The sequence below is a fragment of the Dufourea novaeangliae genome, unplaced genomic scaffold (assembly GCF_001272555.1).
Source record: "Dufourea novaeangliae isolate 0120121106 unplaced genomic scaffold, ASM127255v1 scaffold6, whole genome shotgun sequence".
NCBI classification, from domain to species: domain Eukaryota; kingdom Metazoa; phylum Arthropoda; class Insecta; order Hymenoptera; family Halictidae; genus Dufourea; species Dufourea novaeangliae.
In genome coordinates this window covers 4,430,415-4,443,818 of record NW_015373900.1, presented here as the reverse complement: position 1 = coordinate 4,443,818, position 13,404 = coordinate 4,430,415, and the positions used below count along the sequence as shown (strand labels likewise).

Genomic DNA, 13,404 nt, shown 5'->3' with positions numbered 1-13,404 from the left:
TTCTCATTTTTTTCTGTTCCTATGTCCCCGTCGTCACGTTTCATTTTAGCTTCACCCTCCGTACACGCGTTAACGAATCACTGACTAGTTTCTAACCATTAAGACTATTCGGCCGTGCTAATTAAGGCACCAGGATCACTCGCAAGAATCGGACGAACGAATTCTCTTCGCGGCGTGACATTCCGTTTGCTGGCTGGCTTTTTTCGTACAGGATGACGCTGTAAGGGCACTTCGAAAAATGTACTGATGTACCACATACGGTAGATAATTAAGGCTCTTTAAAAAATGTCGCTTCCAAGATATAGCAATTTTTACTTGACTCAACAACTTACTGTACACATTCGAAATGGTAGTCTTTAACGACATAGAAATCTATAACTCTTCAATGATACTTCATACACTCTTTATAAGAGCCTATAGTTTATAAAAATATATATATGCATATTGTAGTTAGAACGATTTTCGTTTTAATTTTACATTGCTGGGGTTAATAAATGTCCTAAATAAAAATTACTATACTTTGAGAAGGAAATGTTTGAAAGTTCATGTGTCTTGGTAAATTCTTCTTTGTTTTCGATTATGGACGGCACATATAAATTTCTTGATACCTTTGTCGGCGCATCCTTTCAAAAAATGTCTTGCAAATTAAGGTACTAATTATCAGACTTGACACAAAAATACAGTTTGAAGAACAAAAGGCAGTTTGTAGTTGAAATGTAAATAATTGAATATGTAGTTCTGTTATTAAAGAAAAATGGTTAAAAAGAGTATAAATTGAATTTGGTTAAAAATCAATTTCTATTGATTTTAATGCGTGGAAAAATCAGGTAACGTCTATTTTATAGAAAAAAAAAACGAAATAATCTATGGATGTTTTCACAGAATTCTGTGGCTTTCGCAAGACCGATTCGTTCGTCCGTTGGTCCTCCTTGGATTCGTACCACAAAACACTGATCAGTTCGTTTCAGTGACTCCGACGAGTCACGCAAGTAAGGCATCGTCTTCAAGACACTTCGTAAATTTCGCCTCTAAAGCGATTGTTCAAGGCAACATTGATACGTTAATTTACTTACAACGTGGCCATCGTTACTAAAAGCGTCTACAACATTCATCCTAATGAATCACTTAGAAAGTTCTTTCTAATCTGTCGTAAACGACATATGTATTCCTAAACGGCAAGAGTTATAGCCACGAAGCTAACAATGCCCTGTCGAAATAAATTTATATCGTTCCCTCTCGTCTATGTTTCACGTCCCTCGAGTTTCCGCGTGGTCGATTGAATATACTATACAAAGTGTTCGAACTCGAATATAAAGTAAACACTTAAACAATTTATCACCTCATTAAATTTCATAACTGTCGGTATAAATAAATTAAAAAGGGGGGATTAATTTCAAACTTACATACGATGTACGAACACTGTGCACGCCGACCTCATTGTTGTCAGATCGTTCATAAATATCACAACCCCTTTCGTTTGATAATTACAAATTACGCGAGAGCTTCGTGATCATTTTACTCACGTTCATGCGGTTGGTCGGGTCAAAAAGATTTTCCTAGGCACAAAATAGAAAAAGGATCGGTGCCCGATGAACCTATCGTATCTAAACACACGACGCATCTAGATTCATAGAATTTTCTCAATCCTCGACCAATAGTCAGAACAGATACCCGTAAAAGAGTCAAAATTACGTTCTTAAACATCTTCCTCCCCGGAAAATTGCGACAAAATTTAGAGATAGTAGCGGAGATCCACAAAGGACGTCGAGAACTCTTCAGTGGAAGAAACGCGTCTTGAAATTGAAATTGTGAACAACGTTTTCTTTATATCGATTCTGCATTAGCGTTTGTATTCAGCCCAACAAAGAGTATTTCTAGGTCGAACGCCTACCTCACTAAAGAATCCTATTCCGATTCGTTCCCGTCGTTCATATCATTTGAAAAACTTTCAGTCCACATGAAGCCTCGACTATCCATCGTGTACCCTCTATTTCCAAACGATTAAAATTTTACCGTTATTACGTTTCGTCGCGTGTTCCGATGAGTATTGGTCAAGCGCGTCGGTTTCTTCGCCCTAAGAATGGGGAACGTGAATAGGAAGATTGAAATGGGGAAGATTGAAGATTAAATTAGTAAGAAACTGTGCGAGTCACCGTTCGTGAACGGGTGCTACGGCCACGCCGTGTAGCGTGGTCCTCTTCTTCGCGTTCCGTTCCTCTGGCCCGGTCCAGTGCGCCGACTCCGAATATAACTCCCGGGAACGTGGAACGGAACCTCCGAATATGTAGCATCTGGTCGCGCGTGCGCGGTTGCACCGGATGACGAGGGCCCCCGACGATCCCTTAACGCACGAAAATGGCGGATGCTGTGAGCGCAGAGGACAAAGCGAAGAACGAAGTATTTTTTTCTGCACGGCGAGGATCGAGTTTTTGAAAACGCGAATTTAAACGCCGCGCGCCCCGGAATTCGATCGACCGACGACGACAGTTGACGTATCCATTGGCGGCGGTTCGTTCGTCGGTTCGCAGCCTCTACTGCAATCTCGCTTCCTGAGGTGATGTTTGGTACGGTAGCCCCGGGAAGGCCGCGCCCGCCGCGGTTGCAGCTGCAGCTGCGGCTGCTGGCAATCCAGCTGCACCTGGTAGCGTCGCGTACGTATACGGTGTCACGTAGCTAGCTGCCGCCGCATTTGCTGTAAAATAAAAAAAAACATACAAATCGTATTTCGAGATTCCGTGTACTTTTATGGACGGAGAAAATATTTTGGTGCAGATAACCCTTCGAGAACGCGCGGAACAGACCTCTTTGAGGATTATTTTTCTTTGGTGCAAAGTCTATGCAAAGTGCAACTTGTTTCGTTGATGTTAATTTAGCGTTTTGTTTAAGATAAAGGTTGGAATTTAATGAGTACCGTAAATTGGGGTAACTTTGACTCAGTCAGAGTAAGTTAGTCCCGAAGTCAGAAAATGATTTTCGATTTTGTAGCTCTTTTGTGGGTATTTTTACGTGAAATACACGTTCAAGTAAAAATCAAGTTAATTTAACAATTTGCAGAGTCACAAAATCAAAAATGATCATTTTCTGATTTGGGACGAAGTGACTCTAATTGAGTCAAAGTATAGCTTACTAGTTGCACTTCATAGTCCTGCATATATTTTCGAAAAATGTTCCAGAATTGTACGAAGCAATAATTATGATTATTGTAGCAAAGTAGTACTTAGCGAAGGATTGTTTTCCATTTGGTTACCTGCAACTTTCTGTTGCGAGTCGGTGCTGCAGAAAATTCGTACTCTTTTCTGGCTATGCCTTAATATTTTCACGATTAGAGTTTGAACGTTTGGCAAGACACTAGTGTTGCAAAATGAAAGCTTATTAACTACTGTCATCCACTGTGACTACTTATCCCACCACCACCGTAGACAGCACATCAGAGCATTAACAAAATTGCATGATCATCGTGTTGAGTGCGAAGCTATAGGCGTAAGCATGCAATGATGCGTTTCCACTTTGTTTCTCGTGTATCTGTTCTACCGACAGGCGAGACATTCCAGCGTAAATTAAAACAACGTCCGTGCGGACACTCTTCGTTCGATCAAATATCATCAAACGGACGAAAACGCAACAACTATAACGAAACCATATCGTTCCGTGGAAAATTTCACGATAAAGAGATTACAGAAAGTTCTCCTGCTAGAAAGATCGCGGAAAACAGTGTAATTCAATGTAAACACATCAACATTACAGAACATTCACTAACTCAATTCGAAGAAGCGACAGGTGAGACGAGCAGAAAGGATCCATAGCAAGATTCCCATTGGAAAAAATTTAAATCCATCTTTTCAGATTTTGTTCTGATCATTTTTAAATTTATATCACAAAACTTCGATTTCGACGACAAAAGAAGAAGTGGAAATATGTTCGGAATTGTAAATGAAAACATAAATAAATGATAAACAGAACTTGTAATAGCAACCAAAACAAATCGAAGAATTATGATTTTCTAAACAAGGAATTTAAAATATTTGATTAGCTCTTCTCGAAAACGAGTACTTGCTGTTTATCTGAACTTGAATACGCAGGAAGAGGTTCACAATGATATACATAAGCCTCAAAAAATAATTAAGAAAAATTACTGTCAGAAAAAGCCATACCATATGTAGAATTGAATATAGATACTAAAAATGCAAGTCTAGTAGTTATGTATTCTGAAACACCTCGTATATACGTGAAATATTTTTAAATCTTCAATACAATCGTAACAAGGTCATCGACACGTGCAGCACTTTGAATACTGTTAATTGTATCTAAATCTACCTTGTTACACACAAAGGAACAGCAGTTCTGTAGCTTTCACGACGCATGCATCACTTTCGCCATTACCATCAAAAGAAGTATCAGACTATGCTGCACGTGTATTTCAAGACGAAATGAGCTTGCATTCTCATACTACGATTGCTCGAATATTACGAAAACAAATCTCGAGAACGTAATATATTGTTATTAAAATTTGGAATTTTCCAACAAAAAAAGAAATTAAATTGCAATGGAAAATATATCATGGGAATCTTGCAGAGGTTCACCCTGCGAGTGCATCTACTCCACTACGAAAAAGGAAGGCTTCAAGAAGATCTCCTTGCTCTCTTTCTCTTTCACTCTCTCACTCGCCGACTCTCTCTCCCTCTCTTTCTCTCTCTCTCTAGCGTTCCTTTCTTTTTCAGTGTGTTCTGTTCTCGAGTAATGGTCTACCGTTGCTACGTAGCAAGGACGGCAGAAAGGGCGGCAGGAGAGCTTTCTCCAATCGTTGCTGTGCCAGCATCGCGGAGCTGCTGCCGGTGTGCTGATGGTGGTGTATCAGCCCGTTGCTGTCCTTGCTCTGGACAGTTTTCAAACACATACCAGCCGCGGCAGCGCTGGTATAAGGGTAAGCCTCTGCAAAATTGTACGATGTCCCCGGATACGTCGCGGCCGCAGCAGCGACGTTCTGATACTCGTAAAATTGGGACGCGGCCGCCATCGCCGCAGCGTGGCTCAGCTGAGTCGCTGGAAGTGGTACCAAGCTACCTGGCGCTGCGGCCGCCAGATAAGGCGACTGGTACATGTAACCCGGTGGCACTCTGAAACGAAAACGATGCACGGTTAGAGGGGCTGCACGACCAGGAAGGAGACGGTGGCGGCACTCAGACATCTAATACAGAGAATACTTGTCGGCTAATCGTGGTGGACTGTGATAGTTAAGTTTTTGCATAATAAATGTCGTTTTTCTTTCCAGACACCTTGAAATCGCTAAACGTGGAATCAAGAAGCTTGTGGGTTGAAGGGGAATCGCCTAAATTGAACCACTACTGTAGCTTGTCATGTGTAAGCAATTTGTGACATACAATAGACAATATGTATATGATAGTGATGATTCCCCATTAACTAACTTAGTATATAAGCAACAGATATTGTCTATCATAAGGCGCAAATTGCTTATGCATGAAAAGTTACAGTAGTGGTCCAATCTAGGTAATGATCCCAATTCGATAACCTTCCGCTAACTAGACTGCGGATTTTTATGCATTTGTGACACAAACAAGGGTGATAAGTGTAATAAAATCAAATTTTTCACATAATTATGGCTTAATAAAGCCCTTTATTTCAGAAATTAACTTTTTCATGACTCTGATTTCTGTGAAATAACTGACGATAGTTGCCTAAACATCTGCAGTCTAATTATGACTCATTGATGAAAGTCTGTCGATTCAGGAGAAAAAATCTTTTCAAGATAAATGATAATCCTTCAAACTCTGCAGATTAAGAAACGACATTTATGGTGCAATAACAGAATAGTTACTGATTCAGGATTCAAATATAACGTTGATGCCATTGGTTTGCGTTGCTGCATAATTCGACAACTTTTAGAATTCTGTAGTAAAGCATTTATTAAGGATTGGTTCGAATTAATATTTTAGTTGCGACTGAGTCAACAGAAATTATCAGCCAACTTAATCGATACTTTATAGTGAGGTCACTCTACTTGCCCAGTCTCAGTCCACCAAGATTACTACGTAATCACACTTGCTTCTTGAAACAACCTGTGGTCCACGATGTTTCACGATTTTAAATCCTTCAATCGATGAAACTCGACGAGCATCGGCTGCTTCAACCGTACATTTATTCCTATACAGTTCAAGGCCATTGGAGGGTGGGGTGAAAGGTTTGGATATTATTTCGTGTAATTAATTGGATATTAATTCGTGTAAAACGATGTAAAAAAGTGTCCTGAATGTAAAACCCGACTATCCTCATTAATCCTTATGCACACGGACGGCGTATTTCGTACGGAGAAGTTTTCTATTTCTCTAAATTTGTTTACTCGAAAAAAACGTTTACCTCTCATCCTAATTGTCTACCATTAAAAACAGAAAATTATTAAATAAAAGAAAAAATGTTCTACTGCCGTTTAAAATTACGAAAGAAAGAAATGGCGTAGGTATTCACGGATCGTGTTCTTGAGGGTTAGTTTTGCAATTAAGATACACGGTATATGAAACGATCGTTTTATCAGTGAAATTTTCAAATAGATAACTTGGCGACCGTTAATACATCAATATATTCGAACTTGACATTAAGAGTCTTATGCGAGCATATTTTCGCTTTGCACAATTCCGAGGCGACATAATTGTGCCAGAAAACTGTCGGAAACATCACAGAACAGACGATCTTTATCACAGTTCGTATTACAGGCGAATCGATCGTGATGCCTCGTGATTTCCCGCGAAAATGTATGACGCTGAATTAGTAATTGGTTCCACGTATTTTCGAAGCCGCGTCCCGATAGGGCGTTCGATAATGTATCGATAAAAACATTTTATTGTCGATGATGTGTTGGTGTGAGATATTGGTGTGGCGGGCCAGACGATTGGGATAGGAAAAACGCTCGAGGAAACTGGAAAGGAAGGCAACGGGAGTATGAGAGAATGGGGTGGTGTGGTAGTATCACTAAGGCGTGACAAAAAATGCGCAACAAATCCAGAAAAAAAAAAAGAAATTCTTAACGTGTCGGCAAAACAACAGCAAACCAACGACAAACGTGTATGTAGGTAACTCCACGAATAGAAAAAGATACTTCTCGACACACGGCACACGGCACACGATTACCTAACAACAACGTTAGTACCTAAAATTCTCACAAGGCCTAAGAAAGAAAAAAGAAAAGTGATACACGTGGTCCACGCACCGCCAGTGCCTCTGTCTCTATCTCTTTTCCTCTCTTTTTCTTTTTCGTTTGATCATTTCTTCTTTTTTCGGTTTGTTAACGAAAAACTGATCGCGTGCAAAGACTCACCATCCCGACCTCAGTTCTCCCGTTGCCCCCGTTCACCAATTTTAATAATGATGGGTAATCGAGCCGCTTCAGCCGGAAACGGAGCTCACAGAGTTACTCGAGCCGACTCGAGTCACCGAGCCAGCTCAAGGAGCGGTGGCGACTCACGAGCAGAACCCCGGTTCTGCAGAACTGAAAGGAATCCAGCCAGCTCTACGAGCACTCGATCCACGGCAGGACCTCCGAGCCTCGGCAAGTAGATATGTTATCTAATCCCGTATTTAGCCTCCGTCGACCGACGCTCGGGGTACAATGTCGACACACGGAATCAATCATGCATCAATAAACATTTAAACTTCTTTTAGTTTAGTTTCTTAAAAATGTTCGGAATAAATTTAGGAGATTCTCCTGATGCAAATAAGTCCAAACACAACATAATTTGAACTATTTCTAGCATTACATGTATATATAGTTCGAATCGCAACATTAAAGGAAAATCTTTATCTTTTCGATGAAGTAAAAATAATTGTTTATTGTATATATATCCCATCATTTGCATAAAGATTCTTAGTAGATATTCTTGCAGTATTCTAACTTGCAAACATTCGATAATGAAAAACTACTTTTAAGTATTGAACTTGGTGTCACTCGTGCATTGTTTTATTATGCTGATATAGTATTGGATGTTCCTATTAGAAACTTAATAAAGAACATATAAAACAAAAAGTAAGCTATAATAAATAAAAAAATATAAAATTTAATAAAGAAATATTTTTACACGGAAGAAACGTCAAACAAATCGGTTTTGCGTTTTTTGAAGTGCGACGCACCTCACAAAAAAATTTGAAAAATTGAAAAACCAGAATTTTCAAACGAAGAAAAATTGGAGAAAGTTATGTAATAGGTACCCGGTATTTGCAATGTATGAGATTTTTTTCACAATTTAATGCAGAAATCTAGCGAGAACAATTGTTATTCATACGTTATGTAGCGATACGAATTGTATGTTAATAAATGTCTGATTTATGTCATATTTGGATTTATTTTCATCGGGACAATCTCCAAAATTTATTCATAACATTTTTAAGAAACTACACTGAAAGGAGTAAAAGTTAAAATTTTTATTCATGCGTGATTCATTCTGCGTTTGACATTGTAACCGAATGTCGATCGACGGAGGCTTATAAAGGACAATAGGAGTGTCAGATAACATAATGTCTACGCGCCGAGGCTTGGCTTAGCAGATCCTCGAGCCTCCGCTGAGCTCATAAAGCTGTCACCCGAGCTCGCTCGAGCCGAGCTAGAAGAACCATTGGCTCGAGCCGGCCCGAGCAACTCGATTCAATTACCCATCACTACACATTTATCGTAACGCGGCCAACCGAAAAACAGTTCTTTTTGGCCGGAAGACGCTCGAAATCGATTTGTAGAAGCTCAATTAGGTCAATTAGTTCAATTTTAACAGGGTAAAATATTTCTTCACCGGTTGGAACCAATTATTTTTAATTGCGATTTCTACATCGACGCGTACAATGTGAAAATTACACAAAAATGCTTACTTTTTTTTTCATGTCACATCTTGTTTATTTGTTGTCTTGTACATTGTGTCTACTTTGTTATACAACCTTAAGGTGTTTCTACCAATATGGTATTTTCGTTTGTTTTTTTTTTATTTTCGTCAAAATTCTTTGTGCAAGTTTAACGACGAACCTGCGCGACTCAAAAATCGTGTTTCTAAAGGACATGTGACACAGGAGACAGCCCTGAACTTTTTAACGGATCGATAATAGCCAGTGTCCAGTTCACGAAGGAAATCAATACATTGTCCTGCGGCTTCAAATGATAGACCGTTCGTCGGATTGGTGTCTACCGGAGACGGGTTATTAAGCATATATTTTCGAAAAGCTCACGATTTTGCGGGCACGTCGTCTCGTTCGATTTGTACGCCGAAATTGAATTCGTCGGTTCGAACGAGATTCCTGTGAATTTCTAATGCAGTATAGGAGAGTTATTAATGAAAATCTATTGAATGATTTAAAAAAAAAAAACAACTAATTCATTAACACGAGAACCACCAAACCCGTAAAAATGACGAATTTCATATTTCTTGTTTTACAATTGCTAAAATCATAAAACTTCTTTTGTCGGAATTTATGTTCACCTTTGATTTATTACATATTTTACATTATACTGTATTATATTATATTGTATTATATATTATACGTATCAATATATTGTTCAATTTAAGTTAGTATACATTTTCTAGAGTGGTAGTTCTAGTGTTAAATGAAACGTTCTCCAGTAAAATTTGTTGAACCCAGTATTTTATTTCCTGGTTTTCTAACAAGCGACATAACTTTTTTCTGGAATCGTGTGTTTGCTTCAAATACCCTTAATAAAATTAGTGAATAACTATACGAATGATAGATAATTACCGCCTGATATGTTCGCATCATGAAGATGTAAAAGCTAATTTATAGATTTCCCAGAATGGTCTTTAACGAGATGTCAGTAGATATCGTCCTACTTCTTTCGTTCCCTAACAATAATGGTTGGGACATTCGAGACTTTTAAAACTTTAAAGCATTTAAAAATTTAAAACTTCCCTTATGGCGATGAAAGCTTATAACTTGACTGTTGTATGAATGTATATATGTACTTTTATTTTTATCCCGTATTATACAAGAGTATTATTTATGCAGAACAAATCATCACATTTCATCGTCGATTTTGAAATGCATTTACGAAGAACTTCGATACATGTAGAAAATGACACGTTTCCAACATCTATAGATAAATATAATAAAAAAATATCATCCAAACAAAGTTTATTTTACTTACACAATGTAGTTATGTACTTCAGACTACTAATACTAATAATAACACGTTTAGATGGATTCATAATTGACTATATAATTTGGTATGATTTAGATAGTTCACTAGTCCTTCAATTGTTTTTGTTGTTAAAATCTGTAGCACCTACAAATGAGCCACTCATTCACCAATCTAAGTAACTACACAAAATTTATATTTAAAATGTATTTGAAGTGTACAAAATTAAGCACTAATCAAGTGCTTCGGCACTAAAATCTGAAAAAAATTCAAAAGACTGAGTTATTCACTTTGGCCTGTGGATGGCTCGAATGAGTAACGTGGCAGACGATCTGTTAGAAAAGAATCGCCAAAGATCAGCAAACTGGACACTCTCAAGAGACACGCCATTAAAACAAACGACTTACAAAAGTAATCTTTATCCCATTGAATAGTAACGGGTGGGTACATAACTCGCAACTGAACTTAGATTTACGAGACTTCATTACCATCGCATTGAATGCGGTACGCGAGGACTTCACCTGCTATCACACTTTTTCCCCCTTTTTTTCCTGTCCTGGACTGATCGCCCCGAAGATTAGTTTACCGCCGATCGCCGTAAAAATATTACACTTGGCCCGTTCCCAGATGGCTACCAGATGCTTTACTCAGGGCACTTGCAGCCAGTTTTCTCGGTTCGGACAATACCACCCGGCGAGGACTCAACGCCAAGTTTACGGAAATTAATAAGACGCCCCAGCATCCCCAAGTTCTTTCGACGCCTGAATATTTCCGTCTGTCCCCAAACAACGGCAACGCAGTTTGATTTGTAAATAAGAATTCGATGCATATTAAATACACTAAAACGTCGATTATGCGAATATCAGTTATCGGAACTCCGAAATCCTCTTGAATATCGATTATTGGAACATAGAATTAATCACGAGTATTTCATAAAAAAAATTTATTTAAAATGTTGATAATACCCATCTATTTCTCTTAAACGAACTTAAAGTAAATTAAACGACGCTTTCATTGACATTACGAATTACTGGATTCAAACATTTTAAATGACGATATTTAGAAATAATGAGAAAAAAAATTATGGACGATGACAATATTGTCTGTTGATGAAAGTAATGCCATCGATGAAGTTAGAGATGTCGTCCAAATGTTTATTTTAGAAGGAACATTGACGATAGAACTTTAAGAATGTTCAATTTGCTTTTTAGATTAAGCTTACTCCATGATCTTTCACGCTACAAATATCAATTTTCCAAAATCGTTCAATTTTTAGTAGTTTTATAATGTATGTATGTATGTATTTGCAGCTTTGATTCTTCTGGACAAATTTTCAAAAAAATCGGTACTATGGACGGATTTGTCTCCTTATTAGTTCGAATAATCGGCGTTTCACCAGATCTATTCTGTAGATTTTTGTGTAGAGAAAATCAATTCATACAGTATTTTCAATTTATTTTTCCAACCGAAATATTTTTCGAAATATTCTGCGTGTCGTAAATTTTTCGAAACTGTTTCCCTACTTCCACTTCTAAATTATTCATTTTTCACTCGTTTTAACGATTCTAACAAATTCACTGAAGTTTAATAGATGGTATTTTAATTTTTTCTTCGAATAGTTTGTACGACGCAATACGTGAACTGAACTAATCTAGAACGTTCACTTACTGTTAAACATAATGGAATCTACTAAAATTTCATACTTTTTTTATTTATGATATTTGTATTATTTTATAAGATCTGTACTAACAATGTATTAAATATCGCATATATTGACGATTACGTAACTCAATAACGACTCAATAGCTATATTCTTCCAAAAAGGTGGACCAGACCTTGAAAAAATAAGTAAATTTACGTTATTACATCATCTACGTTTTTTTCGTTCCTCCATTTTCTATTGAATTTATCTTTCGGACGCATCTTTACCGTGGTCCCGTACATTATGTATGTCTCGCGTGTCCTCAACCCCACTTTTTTCCACATTGCGTGTTTTTATTTTATTTTTTCTACCGACCACATATTTTGTGCCACATGTTCCACACCTATACCTACAAATGCTCATCTATATATTTCGTTTGCAATTGCCGTACAAAAATTCACCTAATGGCGGGTCTGTGTGCCCGAAACTGGCGACCTTTCTTTGATACCACAATTCCACTATGTAACTGGAATCTTAATCATAATTACATAAAAAAAAATTATATTTTTGAAAGATTGTCTAAAAATAAAGAGAAACGTAAAAAATTAATTTTCCTTCCGCAGAAAGAAATAGATAGGTTTACATATTAAGAAATTAAATTGAAATAAAAGTAAGGGTTAACAAAAATTATCAAGACACAAAATTGAAAAACAATTTGTAATATTAAAAAACGGTCATCTGCTATATGAGATCGTGAATCTATTTCTAATCTGATGACAGTATACCTCCAAATAATATTTGTAAATTAATTACATACACGTGATCGAGAGACGTTTACGAAATCAACACTAACGAATATTACTACTTCCCTTGTGAACTGCATTAATGTACTTGACGTTTTTTTATTCATTTGTAAGTCATAGCTGGCGTATTGAGGAATCGCATAATTATATAATAAAATCATAATATAGTTAAAGACCAAAGTGAATAATTGTCAGCAACAAGAACAGACTAAGAACGTCCGAGAACATAATAATTATTATTCAATAACTTTTTCCTTGAGACCTTCGTGCGGAAACGAGGTGACCGTTTTAATGATGAGCGTAATTTTTGCGATGTGAAATTGCCGGCCGGGCATCGTGACAAGAATTATGTAGAAAACATTCATACGATCGATGAAACCCACGGTTACGCTGGTGTGCAAAAAAAAATACATTGCACAATTCCTCCTAAGATTAATACTATCACCCGCTAAGAACTGACAACTAGACTCGAACCGTCATCGTTTTTGTTCCATTTTCAATTCATAACATGCAGAAGATCTATTATCGGTACTACTCGTATATTATATCTGAACAATCTACTATTCCAATATACTATCCGTATAAGCTATTATTCGAATATTCTAACTGAACACTCTACTATTGAACTTTTATAACCTGCATACAGTCGCTGACCGAAAAATATCTACTTTCAAAGGCCAAATTGTTCTCTACCCTTGAACAACCCGCCATTTAATAGCGACACAATTGTGATCTATATTGAAAATTTTTATCCTTTATGATATCAAGGATAATTGTTGTACTTCATGGAAAATAAAAAATTTTTATTATTTCAAAGATAA

General features: G+C 37.3%; 1 protein-coding gene across 2 annotated transcripts in view; it reads right to left on the bottom strand.

Annotated features, from left to right (window-relative positions):
- Positions 1-1,909: 1,909 nt before the first annotated feature.
- The window catches only part of LOC107193498 (RNA-binding protein 24-like), a 34,897-nt gene continuing 23,402 nt past the window's right edge, over positions 1,910-13,404 (bottom strand). Inside the window, exons 5-6 of one of the 2 annotated variants that reach the window (XM_015582952.1) lie at positions 4,747-5,114; positions 1,910-2,692 (exon numbers count right to left, since the gene is read on the bottom strand). In XM_015582952.1, coding sequence (XP_015438438.1) covers positions 2,532-2,692; positions 4,747-5,114 — 529 coding nt within the window. In that variant the 3' untranslated portion in view covers positions 1,910-2,531. The remainder of the gene's footprint in view (positions 2,693-4,746; positions 5,115-13,404) is intronic. The other variant, XM_015582953.1, reaches the window with a different exon arrangement.